This window comes from Paroedura picta, chromosome 9, assembly GCF_049243985.1.
Source record: "Paroedura picta isolate Pp20150507F chromosome 9, Ppicta_v3.0, whole genome shotgun sequence".
NCBI lineage: Eukaryota > Metazoa > Chordata > Lepidosauria > Squamata > Gekkonidae > Paroedura > Paroedura picta.
This window is the reverse complement of record NC_135377.1, coordinates 40,784,476-40,812,228: the sequence shown is the minus strand read 5'-3', so window position 1 is coordinate 40,812,228 and position 27,753 is coordinate 40,784,476. Positions and strand designations below refer to the sequence as shown.

Genomic DNA, 27,753 nt, shown 5'->3' with positions numbered 1-27,753 from the left:
TCAGCAAGCAGGGATACTTGATGTCTGTGGGGAATTGCCAAAGACCTGGGTGAGGCACAAAGGATTATTCTAACATGCAGGAGAACGAGAAGGCAAAGCCTTCTAAAGTACTATAATGAACTGTATCACTTGCGATTTCAGGCAATGGATTCCAGGTCTAAATGTACCTTTCTATAGAAATTCCATGAAAATAAATTTTAAAACAAGATCAATAGGGAAAGATTTTTTACTTGCACACTTTGTTTGCTTTGCTGTTTTTCTATTTTACAGAGAGTTTTCAGAATAAGGGACCCTACACTTGCATGGGAGTGACACATTCCATTCTTCCACCCCAGGTCTCAGCCTGCTCCTTGCCACCACATTCCTTAGCATATGTGATGTGGGCCTGAGACAGGTGCCAAAATGGGGGTGGGAGCCCATTGGCTCTGATTAGAGTGCCTGCCACCTTCATTCCCATTCTCTGCAGGAGTGAGTACTGCTGTCTAATGAGAGCTGATGGGTGGGTAGAGTGCAGGCTGCCTCCAGGTTAGTTACTGCCTCCTGAGAAAAGAATGAAAATAAAAAGAAGAGGTGTTGCTTCATAATTTTATATGTTAAATATTATCTCCTTTGACAGTACACTCTGCTGGCGCTTATTATAGAGCGCTGCTTATGCCAGACAAAAGCTGTTACCCACCTACCATAAATAATGATGACTATGCCTTTAAAAAAAACTGTAATATGAACAAAAGGCGTTCACACAAATGCCTCTGCTGCAGTAAGAGTGCAGTGTAGCAAGTTTTGGTATTGGAGCTCCTACTAAAACAATCAGTTGTGTAATTAAAGCTTTAGCATTAGAAATGGCAGTAAAGGGAATAATTTCTGTTTGTTGCCTAGGAACAGTAATTTTCATTTTGGGTGGTATTAAGAAGACAAGCAAGGATGCTTGAGAAGATTTCAGTAGGTTGGAGAAACAGAGTGACTAATATTGTGGTTATTGAAAGACATATACAAACAGATCTGCTTTTTCCTCCCAATTAAGGAAGGTCTTTAATATACCCAAAGATACAGTTTATGTTCTCAGCTGAACTCTAATTTCCATGGTTGTTTTCATACTTTCAAAAAATAAGTTATTCCTTGTAAAACAGATTCCTGTTATAGCATTTTTGTGCAGAGTAAAAGCCGCCCTCTTCTTTGGGAACATTGACCACAGAGATTGCCAAACTTTCATGGATTGCTGTGGACTAAAAGCACAATATAAATATTGTCTGGCAAAAAGCAGACCCGTTTGAATATGTCTTTCAAAATAAAAGTGTTGAGATATTTCAGTATTTATTGTGAACTGATTTTGGACGTCTGGAGTCAATTGAGCAGGATATATGTAAAAATAGAGCTAGGATGTTTATTTATTACAGGCAAAATCTGTTTGGTTGATATGACATAAAATCTTGCTCTACATTGAAAGCTATTTTTAGTACTGAGCTGCTTGATATCCTTATTATGAATAGTTAAGTAGAACACAAACTACTTTTACCTTTATGTTTTTGGCCTCTTAATCATGCAAGTAATTTCCTGGAGTATGGTTTGTGCTGTGTAGAAGAGCTCTATTTTCTATTAAGCTCTATCAGTGGTATAGTTAAGCATAGGACTTTGATCTGCTGATAATTTTAAAACAAGATGTTGCAAAGTGCTTATTAGGGTGACGAAGAATACTAGAGCAATTATAAAGTTATATGTATGTCAGTATATTTCATTGTTTCTAACTCATGAAAATAAGTTGTGTTTGTAGTGATCATGTCGCCTTCAATTGCCTCTCATTATTTACTGCAGCGAAGTGTATTCTGATACCCAAGTTCCTGCCTTGTTCATTTTGATTATATTAATCAACTCCTACTGCAGAGACCAGCAGAGGGTGCTCAAGGGCACATGATTTTGGAGGTGTTCACACGGAGGGAGTGTGAAAGGAAGCTAGAAAGTAATAAAGGCTTACACATTTGTCAGAGAACAAAATTCAAGTCCAGTGGTGCTTTTGTGAGGGGGAACATGAGACAGGCATGTCGCTTAAAATGAAGAGCATTCAAAATCAAGATGATACTGAAGAAAAAAATGCAATTAACTAGTTGCATTTAAAATCAGAATGATATTGTGAACTATTACTATTGCCTAACTGTTTTTTGTTTTTGTTTTCTTCCATGTTTTGCATCTGGTGTGGTTCTGGCAACTGTTCTTCCTTATAGAAAGTAAGTTTGTATTAACGAATTTAATAACTTCATGGGTGCTTTTTTTGTTTGTGCTAATAATAGTGTCTTTTCTAGGTTGAGATATTGTTTTGGTAGAAATCCCAAAATGTATTACCTGACCATTTGATGTTATCAGTTCTGAGGTGTCTCAGGATTATGTTACACATTCATGGCTTCATGAAATATCATTACTGACTATAAAGAGTATTTTTCTGAAGTGCCATCAACATTGAAAATCTGGTATGTAAATAAGCCCTTTGCCTTTAATGGGTTTCTGTACTGGCTATATGTATAGCAATACATAAGGATGGGTTCACTCTCAGGAGAGGGTGTTTTTTTAGAACATATGGGGCTGCTGGGGGAGGCAAAAGGCAGAAAGATCTGCTTGTTCAAGGTCCTTTTTGTTCATGTAAATGGAGATGAAATCCATAGTATTTTCAGTAAGTATATGGTATGGATGTTGAGAAAATAATGAAATCTGTCAAAGGCTGAGTGAATTCTAGTTGCTGAGCTCTGCTTCTTCGCCTCAGTGAACCTCCAGCCGTGATCCAGGAACCATATGGAAACCATGTTACTATTCTGAAGTGACATTCTCAGCATAATTTTTATTGTAAGGATTTTTGTAATCTGCTTTGGAAAATCCATGGGGACTAGAGCAGGATGAATTCTTTTATAAATAAATATTCAAGATGATAGAATAAATCAAATAAATCCTAGTAAAGAAAAAAATAACACTCTGGCATTATGACTATAAAGGTTATTTATACTCTATGCCAGTGGTTCTCAACCTTCCTAATGCTGCGACCTTTTAATACAGTTCCTCATGTTGTGGCAACCCCCAACCATAAAATTATGCAAGTATTCTTTCACGGAAATGAAACCAAAAATGACCAATGGTGTGAAGATCCATTGTTCATGATTGAATATAAATTGTTTTTTTCCCTGGGGTTTCTCAGTTCAGTTCTGCCTCTTGTCCCACCATGCCGATCTCTCTCTTTTCCGCTGCTCCAGGCAGATGAATGCTCTATCTCAATCTAACCTGCAAGGCTGTTGTGTGGATGGTGCCCCCCTCCAGCCAAGCTGCTTGCCCTGCAACAACCCCTGTGAAAGGCTTGTTCGACTCCCAAAGGGGTCCTGACCCCCAGGTTGAGAACCACTGCTCTATGCTATTTCCTTAGTTTCAGAGAGTAGAGCGTAGTCATGTTGGTGTGCAGTAGAATAGTTAGATTTGAGTTCATCCGCCCCTGAGAGAACAAGATTTTCAGGGTTCAGAGAACAGGATTGTCAAAAGCCACTTTGTCAAATATGAATTAAAATAGAAAAGAAGCAGCTGACAAAGGAGGAACAGTTGTTATCATGGAGACTACATTAAAGAAGCCAAAAGACAACTCTCCAAAGCCCACACACTTTGAGGAACAAATCAGTATGGACACACCACAATACCCCTAAGTCAGGCTTCTGTCTTCTGCGCAAACAACAAAAGCCTGGCAACTCAGAATATCCTATTGTCTCAGGCATAGGCATCATTACAGTAGTGGTGTCTGGATATATTAACTCTGTTCTCACACCTTATGCTATCAAAGCAAGATACCATAAACCTGAGAAAATACAGTCTGTTGACAAGTTTCCAGGAAACGCTACTTTGGCCACCATGAATGTTGAGATTCTGTACACCAACATATTCTACAAAGATGGACTACAAGCTATTAGGAAAACCATCTTTGAGAACACCATGACCCACCTTGCTACCAAGCTCTGCCAGTTTGTCCTTACCTGCAACTACTTCAGATTTGGTGGGGATTTTTCTCCTTAGGCACCCTCATAGAACTACTGTATGCCAACATTTTCATTATTGACTTGAACCAGTGATTCCTTAGCTCCCATTTCTTAGCATCCTTTGTGTGTGTGTGTAAAATACTATCAAGTCATGGATGACTGATGGCAACCTCTTGCATATTCAAGACAAGAGACTAACAGAGATGGTTTTCCAGTGCCTTCCTCTGTATGTGAGATTTATTGAGGACATTTTCAACATCTGGACAGATGGGAAAGGAGCACTGGAAAAAGTTACCACGACTTCAGTAATTTCCACACCACCATCAACATGATCAGAAACCGATCCACATGACTACATTTTCTAGACTTCAGTGTATAAGTATATAATGGAAGTATGTAAAACTATACCAGAAACCTACTGACTACCAAATATATCTACAGGCCTTCAGTGTCTATCCTAAACATAGCTTTTAGGGAGAGTTCATGCTTCATTTTATCAAGACTCCACTGATTTCTCATTTTGACAACCCACCGTATTTGTAAAACATTTTTTCATATTTCAAATGCATCAGCTTTCTTCCTGTCAGTTTTCTTCATTGCCTTACAATTTATAAAACTACAGAAGCCGAAAGGTCCCAGCTACACATTTTTGATGTAGTGTTTAGGCACATCTAGAGATGGCTGTAGCCAAAGGATAGTGTCTGGGTGGCAGGTTAACATGGATAGAGAGGTCGTCGAGAGGCATTTAGCTGCACTGGATGAGTTCAAATCCCCTGGTCCAGATGAAATGCACCCGAGAGTACTCAAAGAACTTTCCAGAGAACTTGCACAGCCCTTGTCCATCATCTTCGGAACCTCTTTAAGGACTGGAGATGTCCCGGAGGACTGGAAAAGAGCAAACGTTATTCCGATCTTCAAAAAAGGGAGGAAGGATGACCCGGGAAACTACAGACCAGTGAGTCTGACCTCTGTTGTGGGGAAGATAATGGAGCAGATATTAAAGGGAGCGATCTGCAAACATCTGGAGGACAATTTGGTGATCCAAGGAAGTCAGCATGGATTTGTCTCCAACAGGTCCTGCCAGACCAACCTAGTTTCCTTTTTTGACCAAGTAACAGGTTTGCTGGATCGGGGAAATTTGGTTGATGTCATTTACTTGGATTTTAGTAAAGCTTTTGACAAGGTTCCCCATGATGTTCTGATGGATAAGTTGAAGGACTGCAATCTGGATTTTCAGATCGTTAGGTGGATAGGGAATTGGTTAGAGAACCGCACTCAAAGAGTTGTTGTCAATGGTGTTTCATCAGACTGGAGAGAGGCGAGTAGCGGGGTACCTCAGGGTTCGGTGCTCGGCCCGGTACTTTTTAACATATTTATTAATGATCTAGATGAGGGGGTGGAGGGACTACTCATCAAGTTTGCAGATGACACCAAATTGGGAGGACTGGCAAATACTCCAGAAGATAGAGACAGAGTTCAACGAGATCTGAACACAATGGAAAAATGGGCAAATGAGAACAAGATGCAATTTAATAAAGATAAGTGTAAAGTTCTGCATCTGGGTCAGAAAAATGAAAAGCATGCCTACTGGATGGGGGATACGCTTCTAGGTAGCACTGTGTGTGAACGAGACCTTGGGGTACTTGTGGATTGTAAACTAAACATGAGCAGGCAGTGTGATGCAGCGGTAAAAAAGGCAAATGCCATTTTGGGCTGTATCAACAGAGGCATCACATCAAAATCACAAGATGTCATAGTCCCATTGTATACGGCACTGGTCAGACCACACCTGGAGTACTGTGTGCAGTTCTGGAGGCCTCACTTCAAGAAGGACATCGATAAAATTGAAAGGGTACAGAGGAGAGCGACGAAGATGATCTGGGGCCAAGGGACCAAGCCCTATGAAGATAGGTTGAGGGACTTGGGAATGTTCAGCCTGGAGAAAAGGAGGTTGAGAGGGGACATGATAGCCCTCTTTAAGTATTTGAAAGGTTGTCACTTGGAGGAGGGCAGGATGCTGTTTCTGCTGGCTGCAGAGGAAAGGACACGCAGTAATGGGTTTAAACTTCAAGTACAACGATATAGGCTAGATATCAGGAAAAAGTTTTTCTCAGTCAGAGTCGTTCAGCAGTGGAATAGGCTGCCTAAGGAGGTGGTGAGTGCCCCCTCACTGGCAGTCTTCAAGCAAAGGTTGGATACACACTTTTCTTGGATGCTTTAGGATGCTTAGGGCTAATCCTGCGTTGAGCAGGGGGTTGGACTAGATGGCCTGTATGGCCCCTTCCAACTCTATGATTCTATGATTCTATGATTCTATGATTCTATGATAGTAAACCTAAATAAACTGCCAGTGCTCCTGATTATGAAAACAAGTCTTTTGGCCACCACTTAAGGATTCTTGTAGTATTGCCTTTCATACAATTGCTGGAGGTCTTTTGATTTCTTTTTCCCAAACACAGTTTCCTAGAATCAGCTACATTGCTCCTTTTAATAATTTCTGCCAAACCATTTGTTCATGCCATTTTCCATTTCCAGGAATAACATCCCTATTCCTTTTCCGTATATCCCAGGGAGCACTGAGGTTTTATCCAGACAAAGTAAAGGTTGTGCAAATAATCCTTTCTATTCACATTTCTGTCATACCGGTTTCTTATCATTGCTGTCCAGGAACATAGTGAATTAATACACACATTTCATTATTTTGCTTGACCAGTACTTATTGCTTCAGTTATAAATGTTCATTGTAATCCAATAAAGGGAGGGGGGCACTATTCCAGTTTTTATCTCACAATTCTTGCTTTGCCACAGCTTTGCCACAGCTGCTGGTTTTGACAAACTGCTTTTTAAAGTCAGGCAAGGGCCCCTGTGTTGAAAAGCAGCCTGATAATTTGAATGGAAAGCGAACAACACTATTGACACAGAAGAACTGTGAAAAGTGAAAGTGGGTGCATTATGAACTTGTGGATCATGATAATTGTATGCATAGATCTTCTGGATAGATCTTTAGAATATTATGGTGATAAAATTCTGCATTTTATTTAGTTTCAGTTGCACCTTGACTGTTATATGTATGTCCAAGAATCTAACTTCATTATTATTAATTCCAGTGGACAAGGAATAGCTAGAGAATATTTGCATGAGTTAGTTTAATGTTACATGTAATTCATGTTAGATGTTAATTCTATACAGAATATTTCTAGAGAAGATTTCATGTTCTAGGTCCATCTTCATAAGCACTGAACAATGACAAAGCATTTTATTAGTTTTTGTTTTATTAACTAAATTGCACTTGTAATTGACTTTGATAGCCATGCTAATGTATTATCAGAAATCAGGGATTCTCTTAAGTTTTTTTAAACTACTACATGGATTAATGTGTTCCATTTATTATCTTACATGAGGAGTGCTGTGGTTTATAATAAGCATTGAATGTGATTATAAAAAGAAATAAGTGTACAGCTGAAATGTGCATTATGAACATCAATAAAAAAGAAACGGTAATAAGAAATGTAAGAAGCATATGCATGGAGGAGGCTTAGGCTCAAATCTCCACTTATCCATGAAGCTCAGAGTTTGACAGATATTTTAAGATAGATATTTCAGCCTAGCTCACCTGACAACATTGTTGTGATACTAAAATTGATATTTCATGCATGCCATGCCGAGTTCTTTTCAAAGAAAGCCAAAGGCAAGGTATAATATGATAGGTAAAAGAACAAGTCTTAGGTCATAGGAAATATCCTTTAGAACTGCTTCATTGGCATAACAACACAAGTTAGCTTGTGTTCATTCTGATCTGCATTTTATGCAGGTCATTTAACTTGGTAGAAACAGTACACATGAGACTCTAAAATAGCATTTCTCAAACTTTTTAGCTTTGTGAACCCCCTGAAACATTCTTTAGGTTTTGAAAAACCCTGGAAGTGATGTCAGCAATGTACGTCTTGCTGTCACTCCCCTGGAGGTCGCATGCCACTACAAGTGACATCACTCAGACATCACTAGAAGTGACATCACCACCCTCTGGGAGCCTGAAGAAACAGGCTCTGTCGCCTACACCCCACCAATGCCAGAAACATGACCAGAGCAGGCCTATGCCTCTCCCATCACACCCCCTGCCAGAAACAGCCCAGTAGCCTACTCCAGTGGGTCAAAAACAGCATTCGGCCAGGCCTATGCCATTCCATCACCCTCCCCCCACAGTTAAGTTACCCGAAGTACTTGCCTCTTTGTATTCCAGTCTCTATAATGTGTGGCAAGCCTTGGCCTTCAAGGATTTTTATGGCCGGGCCTCTCCTTCCCACCATCCAGGCCCGTTATTGACCATATATGTCATATATAGCCATATATGGTCATATCACCTGATCATTAAAAAAATAAAATATATATTAAAATTAATTAACTCCCACCGAATTGGCGAAACCCTTTCGAGGCCATGAGGAAACCCTCGGGTTTCATGAAACCCTGATTGAGAAAGCCTGCTTTAAAAATATGAAGTTATTCAGTATTGTTTCATGAGCTTGCTCTTTGCTCATAAGTTCAACAGTGTTACTGCTTACCTAGGTGAAACACTGGTGTTTAATTCTGATGAACTACCTACTAAGCACATTATTAATCCATAAGAATGATTCAGAAACTCATGTTTACTGAATGAAAATATTTTGACAGCTATATTCTTTATATATCAATATCAGCAATTCTTTAGAGCCTCTTGTGGTGCAGAGTGGTAAGGCAGCCATCTGAAAGCTTTGCCCATGAGGCTGGGAGTTCAATCCCAGCAGCCGGCTCATGGTTGACTCAGCCTTCCATCCTTCCGAGGTCGGTAAAATGAGTACCCAGCTTGCTGCTGGGGGGTAAACGGTAATGACTGGGGAAGGCACTGGCAAACCACCCCGTATTGAGTCTGCCATGAAAACGCTAGAGGGCATCACCCCAAGGGTCAGACATGACTCGGTGCTTGCACAGGGGATACCTTTACCTTTTACCTTATCAGCAATTCTTGATTAGAATCTACATGAAAGCGATAGGTTGAAAGCTGGTGCCAAGTTTTAATGCCACCATTAATAAATATGAGTGACTACAGGAATAATGGACAACTGTCATTTAATCACTCTCTTCCACTAAACTGTTTGTGTGTGTGTGTACACACTCTGGCCCAAATCCACTATACCAGTATACATTTTAAATCTCAAATTCTGTTGAACTTTTGCCATTTTTGTATGACCGCAGAAAGTCTTTTAAAATACATTCCTGCATATTCCAGATGACTCACAGTCACTTTCACTAATTGTCTGTCTCCTAGGCAGCGGTCAGTAATAAATACTTAATTTGAACATTGCTCTTGGAAATATCAAAGGGACTTACTTCCTAGAGAGTATATTTTTAGGAAAGTTGCCCATCATGTCAAATAAATTAAATTCCTCTGTTGTTATCAGAATCTCATAAGACGCATATTTGCACTGGCTATGTTAAGAAAATGATGCCCACATTTGTTCATAGCTAACCCTTATAATTTTCAGCATCCTTCCTGGGTCTTTATTATTCTTTTGTTGCTTTTTCATCCTATCGGGTGCAGCTGCCCTTGAACTTAGTCCTGTTTTGATCATTCATGTGCAACAGACACATTGTCTGTAACATTCTAAAATGAGGCTTCATGGTGTTATTTGCAAAGTAATTTCACATAAATATTTGGACTGTGGTTCATTTTAAAATGTAATGTTGTTTACTGTGTGAAAATTGCATAATTATAATTTGCAGACTTTTTGCCTGAAGCCGAAGGGACAGATACATATGATTAAGTTTCAACTGGCCTGTTATTGTAATGTAGATGTTTTCAAGAATGGGAATTGTTTATGTTTGTTTTGTTTTTTAAAGAGAAGCACAGGTTTAACAAAATAAAAGAGGGGGAAGAGTGTTACAAGAAACCCTCAATTTCAGTCTGCTTTATTTTATTTTACATTTATATTTTTCAGTGGAACTTCTCCATTGGCTTGTCTGAATGCAATGCTTCACACTAACACTCGTGTAGGTGATGGAACATTCTTCAAGATCCCTGGCAAGGCCGGACTCTATGCTCTCAAAGTAAGTTGGATTTTTACAGTTATAAATGTAGAAAGCTCTAAAGCTAGTTTATGTGAATCTTTATGAGACATAAGGATAAAATAGGTGAGTTTGGGGATGCCTGAATGAAAAAATGTTCTGAAAATCCTTGTTAGCTGGAGTCAAATCCTTGTTAGCTGGGGTCAGATTTACACTGAAGGTAAACATTACATTTTTTTTAATCAAAACAAATTTAGGGCTTGTTGCTTTAAAGTGCTTTGCTGGATTAAAATGCTGTCTTTTTTGAGCTAATAGAACTGTTTTGATTTTTAAGCAGTGACCTCAAGAGGATTGCTGATCTTCTAAGATGTGCTTGATTAGTGCATAACATTTAACCAAAAGAAGATTTGTGGAAGTTGTCTATAGAAAGCTTTTGTTTTACATATTACAATCCAAGGTGTAGTAAATTATTGAAATGATAGAGCCATGATTCAAAAATTGACTTACTGTGATAGATGAATAGAATTCCTTTTTGAGACCCTTAATCACATCCTGTTACTTGATAACTGCTGTGTGAACAAGTGAAGTGGGACAAGGACACAAGGACACATGTTTTCTAGAGAAGATTTGCTTCCCAGTTCTAATATAAAAATGGGAAATTCTGCAACTGATAGTAATATGTATAAAAATGAAGCAGTCACCATGAAATAGGTGGTGCTTCTTATGAAAAGTTAAAATAGGATATCTCTCATTAAAGGAGTTCAGAAACAGCTTTTCCTTTATTTGCCAAGCAAAGCTGATAAGATGTTAATATGTTTACTGTTTGGGGAAAAAGCTATCTAGAATCTCAGTATTCACCATGCTGCGAACTCTAGTATTATCGGAATTAGAATCTGGGAAATGGGGAAAGATATGGGCTGTTTTTAGTGAAAGACATTCAACTATCTAGCTGGAATTTTGTAGAGAAGTTAACTTCTACCTGCAGACACATAAAATGAGCAGCACTTCTAAGAGAACATGCATTCTGAGTTGGCAGAGAAGCACCTTCTAATTTCTCAGATGATTAGAAAATACATTTTAATTTGTTCCCTATCCCTGTGTTACATTGAAAAGCAGTAAGATTTGTATGTATTTATTTTTCTGTACACAGAAGGAAGACTCTACATGCCCAGTGGATGGAACATTGGATTTAGGTTGTGAATCTGAGTTGGATGGCACGGAAATGGCTGAAACAAACAATAATACTGGAGAAGAAAATGGAGGTAGCTGTTTTAATTTTAGTCCTTCTGGAACTGTTTCATGACTGTTGCAATGAATGGAATGATGCTTGAGTAGTGATAATGGCTAAGATGTGTGGGGAAAATGATTAATTCCTTGACAAATAGTATCAATGGATTTTAAAATAATGAGATACTAAACAGTGAATTTGGACTGTTAAGCTTCAATAGTATTTTATTTTTGATATGCTGTCAAATATTCTCTCTGGAACTTAAAAGGAAAGAGACATTTGATGATGTTTATTATTCCAGAAAAAGCCTAGTTTTGTCTAAGATAGCTGTAGTAAAGAGAGGCCATTCAAAACAACACATGCAAACATATATAATTTTAAGTGCAAGATTTATATATAAAGGAACCAATGAACGAAATCTAGATTAATGACAGAATAGAGATTTAACTTTGCCATCAATGGTATGTGAATAATATTCTAAATATTTTCATTCTGATATGCAGAGTATTTATCCATCCACCGATTGCCAAAGTTTATTGAACTTGTGCTACGTAGTTAAAATATCAACAGTCCACATATCTGTAGTATTAAAATACTTAATTATAATCCAGGCTCCATAGAGTTTGGCTGATCTTTGTATCAGGTCATACTTTCTGCTTACCAGTGACCCTGACCACCATGGAAAACAAGTATTATGTTGACTGTGAATTCATTGTTTATTGCACACAAGATTAATTTGTGACTCCATGTTGAGGAATTCCTGGAGATCTGGAACAGTGCCTGGAGAGTGCAGAATTTAGGGAGGGGAGGGATCTCAGCAGGAATGTGATGATACTCTAGGACTTCTGTTTTTCCTAAACTCTATGGTATACAATAGAATTTGTTCTCTAAAGCTGCCATTGCCTGCCAGGGATTGTTCTTTGTAGTCTGGAGATCAGTTATAATTCCAGAAGAACTCCTGGGCCCACCTTGATGTTGGTAAACATTCTAAGACCACATGTAATTTTAAGAACAGTGCTCCAACTTCAAGTTGTTACTTTTGCATTGAGTCCCTGAGACCTTTTCCACACCAGGAATTTGCCCCGGCTCACCATTTGAGTGGTTCCTGGTTCTGCTCAATGTTGGCACTGTCCCAGGCCTGTCCTGTCTCAGTTGCCCTGGGGCAAGGGAACGTGGATAAATCAGTGGTCCCTTTTTTGCCCTGGGTGGCAATGGGGCCTATGTCGGCCACAGCTATCTGGAAGGGAAAAGAAGAGTCGGGGCATCCAGGCCTGGCTTCTCTCAACCCTCACACGACATACAGCATTCTGGAATGACAAAGCCTTTTGGGGCCTTTTTTTTTTTTTAGGAACATGGTATTGTGCCCCAACTCAATTATGCATTCTTAAACAACAACAAAAAGGCCTCCACTGCCCCACAGCATGGCAGAATCTTGCCGCCTGGCTCCCATGTGGGAACATAAATCCAGGGCAGATGAGATGCTACGGGCAAAATGTTCCCCCATGCAGCCTGGCATGGAGCCTCCTATGTGGTAAAGGTCTGAGAGGTATATGTACTTCTCTGAGGCTTAGCACTAGGGATGGGCACAACCCAGAGCACAAACCCAAAACCTCCATGAATATAGCTTGGGTTGTGGTTTGCAAACTGGGGATCATGTGAACTGCTGGCATGGTCCTCTACCTCAAATCTGTGTTTAGCAATTTAGCGGGTGGGTGGCTATGTCTTCTGTGTTTGAGTCGACACTCAGCTTAGTAGCCACACTGGCACACTGGTTACTGTTCCAGGAAGAGGTGAGGGTGGTCTTCTGCAGTCCTCAACACCCTGATAGTAGCCTTCCAGAGCTGATAACCCTGGCAATCCTGGCAGCCAATAAGAGAGCTCCAGTTTTGCTGTATGGGAACAGAATTGTAAGTGCCAACCCTTTGGAAGGGAGGGAAGCTGGATGAAAGGATTGCAAATGATTTAAACATGTCAGATTGCTTCTCCCTTCTTCCAAAGGAAAGAAAGTGATCTGCCATGCTGAAATTATTTGCAGCTCTTTCAGCCTGACAGTGGGGCCCATGGGCCTTACAATTGTCAAACTAAAAGGGCTGCAAGCCTTTTTAGTCTCCCCATTTCACTTCCCCATGCTTCTTCATGGACAGAAGTGAAATAGACCAGCCAGCACTAGACTGATTTGTTTCAGGGGAGTCATCTGGGTTCAGGTGTTCAGTTCAGGAACTCCTGAACTCCGAACTGAATCAGAATTTACCAGTCCATGCCCATCTCTACTTAGCACAACCTTCTTCCCAACAAAAGCTGGGGGATATGTTGCTTCTTAAAAACCTTTCTGAAGTTCAATTCAGGTGAGTCCTAAGAGATTCCCTCCACTATTAGAAAATATAGATTACTTGGCATACACACACACATTGCTGGTTGTAGCATTTGTGAAATCTTGGATGGGAAAGGAATGTGCTGTTGAGGTCCTTCTCTGTGTGTCAAAGCTGGTATTTGCTTCTTGTAATGAAACCATAGAGATAATTGTATATTTCCCCCTTTCAGTGTAAAGTCCAATTCAGTGCAGAAGTTTGGTTTGAGAATAGAAAGGGAAAAGGTTTCCACACCTGAGCAATGCAGAACTGCTCTGAAAACACTATAATTTTTGTAAAAGCAGCTATTTTGTGAATGGTAACACCCAAGGCTTTAGAAAAATGCAAGTAGTTCTCTGAAATAATACAGTTGCCCCTCCTCTGCTTTCGCTGGAAAGCCACTATAGATTCATACTGCAGTTCAAGATCAACAGTAATGGGAAACTAATGAAGTTTGTTTGCCATCATTATTTTTTTTTTCATTGAAGCGGATTCCCAAGGAGCACAAGGATTCCGTAGTGCACAGTCTGAAAATCGCTGACACTAGGGAACAGCTTTCTGTCTTTATCACATGTACAGGATGTGACTCAGACATTAATAGTAGGTTCAGATTTCTGCAAGATGTCACCACAATTTCAAAACTTCCCTGATCTTAGTAGCTCAGTTAGCTTTATATCTGTTAACAAAAACCAGAATTGGAGAGAAAAGCAGAGTATAAATATCTAAAGACAATACTTATACTTTTCACAGATGTGGAAACATTCTTGCTTTCTACGTGACACTTGTGGTTTGGTCAGTGGTAGATCTGTTTTGAAACTGTAGAGGATTCGAAATCAGTTTTGTAAGATGGCATGATGGTTTGCTGTTCAAAAGAAAAAGGTAAAATCTGTTTAGGTATGTTGAAACAAAGCACATTCTCCTGCGATTGCTCCTCAACTGAGATTTAATGGTCCATTGCCTCTGAACAAGAAGCTCCATTTAAGCCTAACAGAGATTTGGTAGACCTTTCCTCCATGAATTTATCTCAATATCCTCTACCTAATGCATATTGTGGGATTCAATTCCATATTTCAATTATGCATTGTGTGAAGAAGTTGTCTACACAAAATCCGACTAACAAATGGTATTAGACAGCTTTAAAAAGGATTAGACAGATTCGTACAGGAAATGTCCTTCAGTGGTTATTAGCTGTGACTAGACATGTGTCCCCCTCTGTGGTATTTTCTTGAGTCAGGGTGTATTGGACCTGAAAAATATCAATATTTCCCTATATTCTTGAATTCCAGTATCAGTATAGTATTGGGATTCAGAAAATATTCAAGAAAGCTGAATGTTTTTAGCTCCCAGGCATTTAAAGGGACCAAAATCTATTTAAATGACCAACAAACAGTTAATCCCATAGCCAATCTCTGTGGGATCAGCTTGAGATGTTCAAGGGGTCCCTGGTTTGAACTCCCTCCCCCTGCAGAGGCCACTGATTGTCACCCATTCCAGCAGTCACTTTCATTTACCTCGCTTTGGAAGGAGGGGGAAGTGAATGCAAGGGTTTAAATGGCTGCTGGCCATTTAAATTTGTCAGCTGATTAGCGGACTAAGTATTTTCAAATAAAAGCTTTTATTCGGGTCTGCTATATCAGTTGCTGAAGCAGATTAGAGAACCATTTAGCTTTGAAATACTGAAAAATTATCAATAAGTTTTTTTTTCAGTTTGAGTGAATTGAATGCATATGCCTAGCTATGAAAGATAAGAGGTAACCTCCATGTTTAGAGCCAGTGTACCATTGAGTAATAATTTCTCTGGTGTACTGCAATGGGGAGGGTTTGACCTTCTGTAGGGTTTCCATAGGCATCTGGTTAGTCATTGCAGAAAACAAGATGTTGGGCTGCAAAAAGTCTTGGGGCCATTCTGCACGACTTTTATATAGCACTAGTCTTACATTTTGTTTTCGCCACTAAAACTGCATTCCGCATGATATCGTGAGCAATCTGCAACACTCCTGCAACACTAGTGCCAAAATCGCTTAGTCGTAGCGATTTTCGGGGAATCAGGAAAAGTGGATTCACCCTCACAAAATCGCTACACTTGCCAACAACCTGCAACTTGAAAAAGTCATGTGCGTTCTCAATGTAGCGGTTGCAACAAAGTCCCTCCCCCTGGCTCTCTCCTCCAAACTTCCGGCAAAGCGATCGCCATTTTTTTCCCTCAGAGCGGGGAAAGCAATGAACCAGCGAGGCTTCATTCACCAACGAGGCTTCTCCGGCTACAGTACCTCCACAGAAGTGCTTTAAAGCTCCCCTAAGTCCCCAAGCACAACACAGCCCCCTGTTCGCCAGTTCCCTTTAATTTCAGCCAAAAATTGTGCCCGTGAGGAGGGGGATTTTTTTTCCACTCGGGGGAGCGTGGTAACGATGAATCGCCAGCTCACACGCCAGCTAGATGGGTCTCTCCGTTGCAACAAATCAACGCATATTTGTTGCAACGTATGTTTTTTTTTTAACTGTGCTTCAAGGGAAAGGGGCTTTTTGGGAGCATGATAACAACCACCTATTGGCTGTTCCGTTTTATTGACGGCCAGGGGAGGGAACAAGCACAGGAAAAAATCGCTTCCTTTCTAGCGATTCCTGCAAGACCAGAAACCTGTGGGGAACGAATGAAATGCTACTGGATTCCACTACAAATGAAGGTATGCGGAACGCTGAGATTCCACTATTTATTCTGCTTTGTGAAAGCAATTGGCAACATTGGTCCTTGTGCAGAATGGCCCTTGGTCTTACAGGTTCTGCCAGACCAACCTGGTTTCCTTCTTTCACTGTTTGACAGTCTTACTTGAATGTGGAAACTCGATGCTGTTTACCTGGATTTCAGTAAAGTTTTCTGTAAGGTTCCCCATGATGGTCTGATGGATAAACTGAAGGACTGGAAACTGGATTTTCAGATAGTTAGGTGGATAGGGAACTGGTTATAAAATTGCACCCAAAAAGTAGTTGTCAGCGGTGTTTCATCGAAATGGAGATACGTGATCAGTGGGGTGCCTCAGGGCTCAATACTGAGCCCAGTACTTTTCAGTATTTTTATCAATGATCTGAATAAGGGGGTGGAGGGACTACTTGTTACATTTGCAGATGACATCAAATTGGGAGGAGTAGCAAACATCCCAGAAGACAGACATAGGCCTATTATGCACGGCCGCTGAAACGGCGGTATGGAGAACGTGGACGAGGAAGAAGCGAATCAAACCGCTTACGCACGGGACGGAATGCAATGGCGGCAAAAGCCAGAGTATCCGATTATGCACGTGGCTACTCTGGAGCCCCTTCTGGTTGCGCCCTGGTCCTGTGAAGCTCCACTTTCTTCCGCATCTCGCTAACGCAGCTTTTTCGGTGGCATACATTGACTCTGCGCCCGGTTGCCACCTGCAGCATGCATAATTGGTGATTTTTAGCCGCCGCCATTCCACCCTGAATGCGGACCTTCCACTCCGTGCATAATGGGCCCTAGAGTTCAATGAGATCTGAACATGCTGGAAAAGTGGGCAAATGAGAACAAGATGCAATTCAATAAGGGGAAGTACAGAGTTCTACATTTGGGTCACAAAAATGAGAACATACATACTGGATGGGAGTAGTGGTAGCAGTGTGTGTTAATGAGATCTTGGGGTACTTGTGGACTCTAAGTAAACACAAGCTAAATACAAGCAGACAGTGTGATGCAGTGATAAAGAAGGCAAATGTAGTCTTGGGCTGTATCAACAGAGACATCATATTGAAATTACAAGATGCCATAGTCCCCACTGTGTACCACAATGGTCAGACCATACCTGGATTACTATGTGCAGGTCTGGAGGCTTCACTTCAAAAAGGATGTGGACAAAATTGAGGAGAGCAATGAGGATTATATAGGGTCTGGGGACCAAGCCCTATAAGGAAAGGGTAAGGGACTTGTTCAGTCTGAGAAGACGAGACTGAGAGGGAACATGATTGTTTTAAATATTTGAAAAATTGTCACTTGGAGGAAGGCAGGGAACAGTTCCTGTTGACAGCAGAGGATAGGACCCGCAATAATGTATAAACTACATGTATAAGACTACTGGCTAGATATCGGGGGGGGGGATTCATAGAGTAGTTCAGCAGTGGAATAGGCTGCCTAAGGAGGTGATGAGCTCCTCCTTACTGGCATTCTTTAAGCAGTGGCTGGACAGCTACCTATCATGGATGCTTTAAGCTGATCCTGCATTGACCAGGGGATTGGAATGGATGGCCTGCATAGCCCCTTCCAAATCTATGATTCTAACACATCACAGCGTCCTATTTGGGGTGGAAGGTGTTCCCCTGCAAAGCAATCATTTTGTCATGTTGGTATGTGCCCAAGGGACAACAGTAGCAGTTCCTTCTTGTACAGCAACCCCTCCCCACCTTCTAGATTACTGAACCATTAAAGATCTTCAGTGCTGGAAGTGTGTTTATAGTTTGTCGTCTGAAACTAGTTGTTCTTTTTACTACATTTCCTTTTTTCTACTACCAAATATTTTCTGCCACTTTGATTTCTTTGAAATGTTAGCATGTCGTCCTAAAGATATATACATATTATTTTCTCCGAAGGGGCATTTGAATATGTTAATTATAATGTTTAGTAGAAGCACAAAATAGCTACATAGTTTATTTAAATTCTTTGTTGGTCCCAGGTGTGTACCTCTGTATTATAGTTTAACTTGCTGATTGTTTTTCTTTAAAAAAAAAACAGCCAGACTAAATGTCTGGCAAATACACACACACAAACAAACACAGATTGTTCTGATTTTCTAAGTTCAGCTGAAGGTATTAAAGTGATTGAGGTGTTTCTTTTATGTGTGTATGTGTTGACAGTGTATGGCCATTTATGTCAATGCATATATAGATCTCTGCCCCTTGATTAAAAATTATTGACTTTTTCAGATATTTATATGTGTATTTCGGTTCCCAAGGGTGTGTTTCATAAAGTTCAGTATCTCATGAATTAGAGTAGATGTTTCTGCTTCAGAGGGGCAACAGGTATTCGTGTATAAAAGCAATATTAATATTTTCTTTGTTAAATTCTTATTTGTAGACAGTTTACCTGTACAAACATTCCTGCAATATTGAAGGAAAATACCTTTTCTGAACTTCTTTAAAATCAGTCCTGTTTGTTTGTTATGAAAAATAATAAATTAGCGACAGCATATCAACCAGTATACTATATTATGTTTATTCGTAAAACAAGAAATGGAAGTGTCAAATTCTGTTCTATATATGCATATATATCTATATATATAATTCTGTTCTATTATATGCATTTTAAACATACTAATACATCAATTTTTGTTCCTGTGTTTTTTAAAAATTATACACATAGTCATTTGAGCATGTGATGAAAGCTTGGTTGAGTTTATATAACAGAGGAACATTGCAACTTTTTTGCTTTCTTGGATTCTTGTGTATTTTTAGTTTAGTATTTTTAACTGTAGGGTCCAACCACGGTGGTTGGGGCTGGGCCTGACAACCCCAGAAGGTTTTGGAGTACCGGGCATCTACCTCTGCCGCTTGTCTTTGACCCTCTTGGGGGCATTTCCTTTTTCAACAGCTAGGATGTTTCCCCACAGTTCTATGGCCTCTTTCTATCCCTGGAGTTTCCAGAAAGTTATCCAATAGCATGCTCAAAGTAGAAGAATCTGCAGGAGCTGTTCAAGGACAATCTACCATCTGTGGTTGGCTGCAACCATGGGGTGGCAGCATCTTTTAGAGCAGCAGTGAGAGACAGCTGATATGTCCGGGAGCATAACTTCTGGCAATGAGTATTAGGGTTGACCCCATTTTGGTCTAAGATGGCTGCTTTCAAATTTGTATAATCTGCCACCTCAGTCTTCTCTAGTGCCTTTAGGGCTGCTTAGGCCTCCTTGATGAAGTAATCCCTAACCTCTTCACTAAAGCCTTCTTTTATCTCCCCCCTCTCTCAGTGGGGCTGGTATCATCATGTTACCCTGAGGCCTGTTTAATTGGCCGAGGCTGTTACTGAGGTAACAGAAGGCACTGCCTTCCTTCCTTCCTTTTGCCTCCGCTCCTGTGCCATGTACTCTCCATCCCTAGCAGCATTCTGGCTGTCAGAGAGTGGGGTGATGCCACATCCAGTGCTGCAGCCAGTTTATCTGCATCTTCAAGGTCCACACATCCCCTTCTGGCCTCCCCCCTGCTTCCTGATATTTGGAGCCTTGATGTTAGTTGACTCCATTCCCCCCATCCTCCTCCTTTTTTGCTGGGAAAACTCTGCACCTGACCCTGCCACTGGCTGTGAATCCTCTGGATAAATGCATCACCTTTGTTGACTCCTGCTGCCTTGTTGGGGCCAGTGGACTTGCCCAGGGACCAGGCCTGGGCAGGTCAGGGAGGCAGTTGGTGGGGCTGTGGCTGACAGGGCTGTGATGCATGGAGTGTTCCCCTCTTGTGGCCCTGACAAAAGGGAAGTCAATATTTTGTATTGTTGAACAGTTATTTAAAGACTCTGGCAAGAATAAACTCATTTCAAACATGTCGTGGGGTAGGTTCTACCAAGTCCCTGTGTCAGAAAGGTATTGTTTACATGGATGTGAAGTCCAGGACACATTAATCCATATTGCAATGGACTGCCCAGCCTTCTTCAGTCTAAAGAACTGCAATTCAGGATTATTTGACAGAGATACATTCAAGATTGAGTTCCAAGTTCCTTACTATAAAATCAATATTCTGCAAAAGGGATCTTGCCAAGCTCACTAAAGTCGCCGATGTTCTTGGGAATATGTCAAGAGTAAACAGTTGCTTTTTGTCAATGCACAAGGGGCAAGCTTACAAAAAACTTCAGTTGTGTAGTTTTTTGAAGACTTGATTAATGTTTTGTTTAGTGATGAACTCAGAGAAACTAGGTATAACATTGCTTATTTATCAGAACAATTTTCAGTGAAATGAATTTCCAGCCATAAGCAAATGAGGTCAGTCTTATCAAAGCAAAATCTATTGCCTCTATGTTTATTTCAAAGTTAACTCTGTTCAAATGCACTACAGACTGTTGCAGACTATACCATCTAAACTAGAAGAGAAAGGTGAGATATAAGATGATGATCTACAGGGTTTTTGTGACCATTTGGATATGCTGCATGAAGATATGTCTAAATCAGTGGTCCCCAACCCCCGGTTGGGAGACCGATACCGGTCCGCAGATCAGTTGATACCGGGCCGTGGCTCCTCCTTGCACTTCTCCCTGGCTGCTGCCTCGGGGGCTGCCCTGCCACTCTCCTGCTGGCTCACCTTTGATGCTCTACAGTGGCTGCCATGGCTGGGGCTTCCCCTTGGCGTGGCACTGTGCAGCTGCTGCTGGCAATGCCCCCCAGCGGGCGGCGGGAAGTCAGGGGCGCCGGTGGGAAAGCAGGGGCTCAGGCAGTGGCAGCGACATCCCTCGGTAAAAGGCTACCCCCCCCCGGGCATCAGTAAAATTGTCAAGCGTTGACCGGTTCCCGGTGATAAAAAGGTTGGGGACCACTGGTCTAAATGATTTGAGAGTCTTCTATCTATGGAAATTTCAGATTGGGTGATAAATCCATTTTCAGATACTAAGGAAGTGGGGAGTACTGGAGGAAGACCTAATTGAACTGCAAAATTAAATTGAACTGCAGTCAAAGTTTAAGGAATCATTCCAAGAGTATGATTTGGCATTTCCAACACCATATTTGGTAGAATGTGTTTCTAGTGTGGTCATCTAACTTTTCTACAAGAAAATACGTGGCCTCTAGATCAGTGGTCTCCAACCCCCAGTCTGCGAACTGGTACCGGTCCGAGGATCCGTTGGTAACGGGCCGTGGCTCCCCCTTGTCTTCCTCCCCAGCTGCTTCCTCGGAGGCTGCCCTGCCACTCTGCCACTGGCTCACCTTTGGTGCTCTCCAGTGGCCTCCATGGCTGGGGCTCCCCCTTGCCGTGGCTCTGCGCATCTGTTGGCAGCGCCCCCCAGCGGGCAGCGGGAAGACAGAGGTGCCGGTGGGAAAACAAGTGGAGTAGGGGCTCAGGAGGTGGCAATGTCCCTCGGCAAAAGACTACCCCCCCCAGGACTGAGTAAAAGTGTCAAGTGTTGACCGGTCCCTGGTGATAAAAAGGTTGGGAACCACTGCTCTAGATTACTAAACATGGTGTTTTAATGATTTTGCTAAGGGACTTTAAACTAGACATTGGGAAACTGGTATCACTTCCTGAAATCTAAGATTCTTGCTAAATGACTATCAGATTTTGAAAAGCGTGTATCACAGGATCCCATTCATTATTTTTGTTGAATAAATTAAACTAAAATGTTCTAATTGGATTTTGAAAAAATGTGCACTTAATTGTTACTGTTTTGAATTTTCTTTTTTTTGTCCTTGGTAGTTTGTGCATACTGCTATTCTGAATAATGCTTTTCATAGGGTAGTATAGGGGGTGCTGGAAATGAATTTATGGAACTAAGGGAGTGATTGCCTGAAAAGTTTGGGAACCATTGTCTTACAGCAACACACTGGCTTTTCTACTGTGGTGGTATAGTGGTGTAGGGGTTAAGAGTGATGGCTTCCAATCTGGTGAGCTGTAAGAGCTCCTCCCTTACAGGCAACCAACTGGGTGACCTTGGGCTTGCCACAGCACTGCTAAAGCTGTTCTGACCAAACTGTACTATCAGGGCTCTCTCAGCCTCACCCACCTCATAGGGTGTCTGTTGAGGCAAGAGGTAAGGGAAGGTGACTGTAAGCCACTTTGAGACTCCTGGTAGAAAAAAGAGGCATATAAAGCCCAGCTCTTCTTTTTCTTCTAAAGCATTATTAAAATAAGTATCATATATAATAGTATACACATATATGAGAAAGTTATTTAAAATATAGTTATATTAACAATTATTTTTCTTTCACGTATTTAATAATTATTTATATTTTTTCAAGTGACAAGTTAACTAGAATTAGATTCTTGGTACTCCAGCGATGAATGCTACTGCATATAACATTCTTTTCTTTCTCAAAGAGGAGAACAATGGGGGTGATCCCAGTCTCTTGCACAGACACCAGCTGTGATCCCAGTTCCTCCCTCTGATTTAATTGTACATGTGAGTAGTTTTTCCACACCTAGTTTTTCATGCAGCTCAGTTTCTTCCCCCCTCCCTTGCAGTGTCATTTGCCAATTGTTGCTGTGTCATTTCTCTTTGTTTTTCCATGTTTTTTACTATCTACCTCAAGGGTGTATTTCTTTTTTAAAGGGAAAACATGAAGAAAAACTGGAAGTGCAGTTGGAGTGCAATGACCAACAAACAATACTGTCTGTAAGGGAGGGTAAAACCCAATGCAGTTAAGACACCCAGCTGCATCAAAAACCCAATGTGGAAAAGTCCATAGGCTCAGGGACTTTTGTGTTGCGAGTGCTAATGCTGGATATTTTGAAAGTGAAGGATGGTTGAAGAATCCATTCTATCCTGCTTTATCATACACCAAAAAGAGTTCACTAGTTAAAGCCTGTGATTGAAGCCCATCCATGGGTGACATGTACAAATGTAACTGGGCTACTGCTCTAAAACTTTTTAAAAATGTGATACCATAATGTTGCACCGCTGGGCTGTATAAAGATGCAAAGAAGTCAAATGGCTATGCCAGGATATTTTTTTTATAGTTTAGGGGTGAATTCACAGGTTTGGTCTGTCTTTCGCCTAAGAAATTAAGCAGTAACATGAGAGACAGGAGGCCATGGTAACTGGTCCTGGACAATAGTTTCATGTGTTCAGCTTTTCAAATGATAGCTGCTTTCACTGCATAGGAATATATGAAGTCATTCTTGAGTGCACCTCAGAGAATATTAGGAGCATGCCTTAGAAATAGCCCCTGTAAGGTCATGGGAGCTGATGTTGGTCATCAACTTCAGATCATTATTTCAGTCATGTTATGTAGCCCTGAAAAATAAGTAAGTCATATAATTTTGTTTGTTTTTTTAATCCTTGCAGTTTGGAATATAACTACGCTTCTGTTCTTGCACTCAAATATTATTGATGTTTACTGATGCTGATAAGTAAGTGCTACCAAATTTAGTGGTAGTTGCTTTCATGCATGGAACAACTTCAGTGACATCTGCCATAGCTGCATTATTGCACATGTAATGGGGACATATAGTTAACGCTGATACATGAAGAGTGAACATCCATTTTCCTTGGGACACCAGGCATATCCTTTTTGAACAAGTCCCAACAGTTAAAACAATGCATGTATCAGCAAACAGTACTTACAAGGTAGACTCAGATTGCTATTTACAAGCTGTAATTACCATTTATGCAATTGCAAATCACTAATTGTTACAAACATAGGGCATTTAGTTGCTTTATGTATTTGAGCAAGTCATAATTGTTTATCATGGGGAAAATTAGTCACACTCAAGCTTATATGCAAAAACCACTGCAAGAACTAAAGGCACTTTTGCGTCATTTCCTTCCCTGCAATATTTCTATGGAACAGACCTCCTGCATGTTAGAAAGACATCTTTAATTTTAAGAGTTAAATGTTGGGGTGAAGAACCAGTATTGGGTGCTTCTTATGAAAAAGGAGAGGTTTTCCTGAGTTGCAGAAAGGGTATTGAAAATAAGAAGCCAAGAAATCAAATGCATCATGAAGTTGCTTAAAGTCCATCTCATTTCCCCCCTTAAAGCTGCCTTATGATATTCAGTTATTAAGAGTTAGAAGTATTAATATTCTTCATGTCCCTTGCAGGACTGAATCTTTGGTTTTGTCTCTTTCATGATCAAAAATATCCATCCAAAGCTGGTTACCTGTGGGAGGGGGAGCAGGCACACACACTTCAATCTGTCTTTTCTTCCCCAGGAGGAGATCATTTCGAGGGGACTTTTTAATATGCAAAAGTGGAAGGAAAGGGTTAAACAAGTTCACCTACAATGGTTCTGAAGAGAGGTTTCTTCTGTGTTTCCATATTCTACCATCCACTGCCTCAGTGAATGTTTTACTACTTCTGTTAACAAGTATCAGTAGTATTACTATCACCATAGAATCTTAACACTCTAGCAATCTATTTATAGTCCACTTTGCTCATTCGGACTCAAGGCAGGTTATGGAGAGTGAGCCAGTACAATTAGCAAGATGGGTCATTTAATAAATAGGATTTTGGTTTGTAGAACCAACCAGTCGTTTAAAAAACAAAACTGAAGCAGAGCATAAATATCAACAAAAACATTAAATGATGCAAAATTTCACAATAAGATTCAACCCAAAGTAAAGCATAAAGCAGTAGTACAGACCACAGTCTCCAATAATGTATCAAAGTATCTTTGTGAAGCCTACTGCCTACCCTGCCCTGCCCTGCCAAGCAAGATCTCTGGCTAGTAGGTCGCTGGGAGACCTCTAAGAAGCACTAGTAGTAGGTCACTGGGAGACCCTGGCTAGTAGGTCGCTGGGAGACCTCTAAGAAGCACTAGGGTCATGACGAGGTGGCAGGCAATGGCAAATCACATTTGAACATCTCTTGCCTGGATGCCAGACGATCCTAGGATCTCTTGGCTATGATACACACATAGAGTCATAGAATCATAGAATCATAGAGTTGGAATTGAACTCATGGGTCATCTAGTCCAACCCCCTGCACTATGCAGGACACTCACAACCCTATTTCTTATCCACTGTAACCGGCCACCCCCTTGAACCTTCACAGAATAGTCAGATGGCTATCCAGCCTCTGTTTAAAAATTTCCAAAGATGGAGAACTCACCACCTCCCGAAGAAGCCTGTTCCACTGAAAAACCGCTCTAACTGTCAAAAACTTATTTCGGATATTTAGACAGAATTTCTTTTGAATTAATTTAATCCCACTTGTTCTGGTCAGTCCTTCTGGGGCAAGAGAGAACAACTCTGCTCCATCCTCTATATGACCGCCTTTTAAATACTTGAAGATGGTTATCAGATCCCTTCTTAGTCATCTCTTCTCCAGGCTAAACAGACCAAGCTCCCCCAACCTTTCCTCGTATGTCTTGGTATCCAAACCCCTCACCATCTTGTTGCCTTCCTCTGGACACACTTCAGTTTGTCTACATCCCTCTTCAACTGTGGTTCCCGGAACTGAGCATAGTACTCCAAGTGAGGCTGAACCAGAGCAGAGTAGAGCGGTACCATCACCTCCCGTGATCTAAACACGATACTGTGGGGGGCAGAGCTCAGGGCAGAAATTATCTGCAGATGCAATCCCATTGATCCTTCCGTTCTCTTTGACAGTCATCAGGGCATGCAAATTAGTCTTTGTACTGATGTCATTTTATTTAGGAAACTGATCATTGGGTAAGAGTTAGTTTTGCGTTTATTTTTCTCTAGCTGAGCATTACCATTCTTCAGCCAGACCAAGCAATCTCTTAAGGTTGTGAAATTCTATGCAGTTCTGATTCCATTCAGTTTTTAAACATTTCAAATGATGGTTTTGCTTCCTATATTGATAGTTTCTCTTTACACTGTTCAGTCTCGTTGTTGACATGATTAGAGACAGAAGAATATATTCTCAAATTATAGTGAAAGACATTTCACAGATGGCAATTTGTATGTATCAAGGCATTCACTGCATTTAGCATGTGTTAGCACACAATCAAAAATTTACATCTTGACAAAACTGAGCATCGTGTGATATCATTGCCAGTGGCCGTTCAGATGCTTTTTGTAGATGGAGGCCTATAATTCTACTAGCGACAGAAAAAGATCAGACCAATGTTAGGCAAATCTCTGGAGTTTCCTCTGAGGAAGCAGCAGGCAATGCTGTGATTATATGACAGTTGATTGTTCTCTCTTATTTTCTTGCCCATGTTCTCCATAATAATATTGCAGATATTTAATCTTCTCTGCAACTTCACTGCTTTCTTATGTTGCAGGTCAGCCCAGAGAATCCTCCCTGTCCTGCCAGTTCTGTGACATCTCAAGTGAAATTATGTTGATGTTTACAATCTGAATTTTCTATATTCTCAGTGCTTTATTTCTGTATTCCTAGTTTGCGTAAAGCAAGCACCTGAAGAAGTGTCTTCCATTCGGGACTCAGGACTTACAAATGCACCAATGCAAAGCAAGCTAGTGTCTTCCTTTCAGCAGCACACCAAAAAAGCACTTAAACAGGTAAGCTAATATTGGTCCAGCGATTATGTGAATTTCTTATATTGGCATATTGTGGTTAGAAATGAGTAGGCAGATGTTAAGTTCTTGTAATTGAAGCTAGTGCCAACTGTCTTTCTGGATGTCATTTTACAGCTACCTGAGCTGTTAAATACTCATTCTTTAGAATAAAGGATGCCGCCATATTTTTCAGCCCTGCTCTTCTGACTCCAAACATGACACATTAACATGACCCATGCAAATGGACTGAATGCAAATTTTGCAGTGACAATTTGCAAACAACCAAGAATTGAAGCTCAGCTTGTTTTCACTTCCCGAATCCATTCCAGCTGGGGCAGACCATCTCATCATGGCTTGGGGGGTTGGCATGCTAGGATGCTGTCTCACGAGCATGCCAGCTTCTGATGCAGTATGATTAACTGGCCAGGTGCTTGGCTCGGAACATTTCACTGTCTGCCATGCTGCCTTCGGCTGGGAGCCAGAGCAGCTAACTTTCCTTGCTTTCTCACTCCCACCTGTGTACTTTAAAAACTGCTTGGCAATCCACAGGTGCCCCGCATCAACCCTCAAACTCTTTAAAAAATCTTTCCTTTTATAGCAGTTCAGTCATCATTTTTGACTGGCCTGGTCTGGGGTGGTGGTCAAAGGGCAAGGAGAATGAACTGCTGTAGTGGGTAATAGGGGTGGCCTGTAATCTGGAGAACTGGGTTTGATTTGCCAATCCTCCACATTTAGCCAGCTGGGTTACTTTGGGCCAGTCTCAGTTCTCTTAGGGCTCTTCCCAACTCACCTACTTCTCAGGGTGTATGTTTGTTTATTTATTTGCTAGGGGCAAAGCTCATTGCATTCTGGAATACAATGGGTGCTAGATGGGATGAGTGTGTGGAAGAATTCTGCAGATGGCCTCTCCCTCCCCTCAGGACCTGGAATGGCTGAAGGCTGCAGGGAACTCACCAGCAGGAGCAGTTCTTACATGAGCAGAGGCTCACATCTGCAGCCTCCGAGCCTGAGAGGGAAGT

General features: G+C 41.0%; 1 protein-coding gene across 1 annotated transcript in view; it reads left to right on the top strand.

Moving 5' to 3' along the window:
• The first annotated feature begins 9,900 nt into the window (after positions 1 to 9,900).
• The window catches only part of ASXL3 (ASXL transcriptional regulator 3), a 62,868-nt gene continuing 45,015 nt past the window's right edge, over positions 9,901 to 27,753 (top strand). The window contains exons 1-3 of the mRNA XM_077352494.1: positions 9,901 to 10,076; positions 11,185 to 11,296; positions 26,616 to 26,737. Of these exons, the coding sequence (XP_077208609.1) occupies positions 9,999 to 10,076; positions 11,185 to 11,296; positions 26,616 to 26,737 (312 nt within the window). The 5' untranslated portion in view covers positions 9,901 to 9,998. The remainder of the gene's footprint in view (positions 10,077 to 11,184; positions 11,297 to 26,615; positions 26,738 to 27,753) is intronic.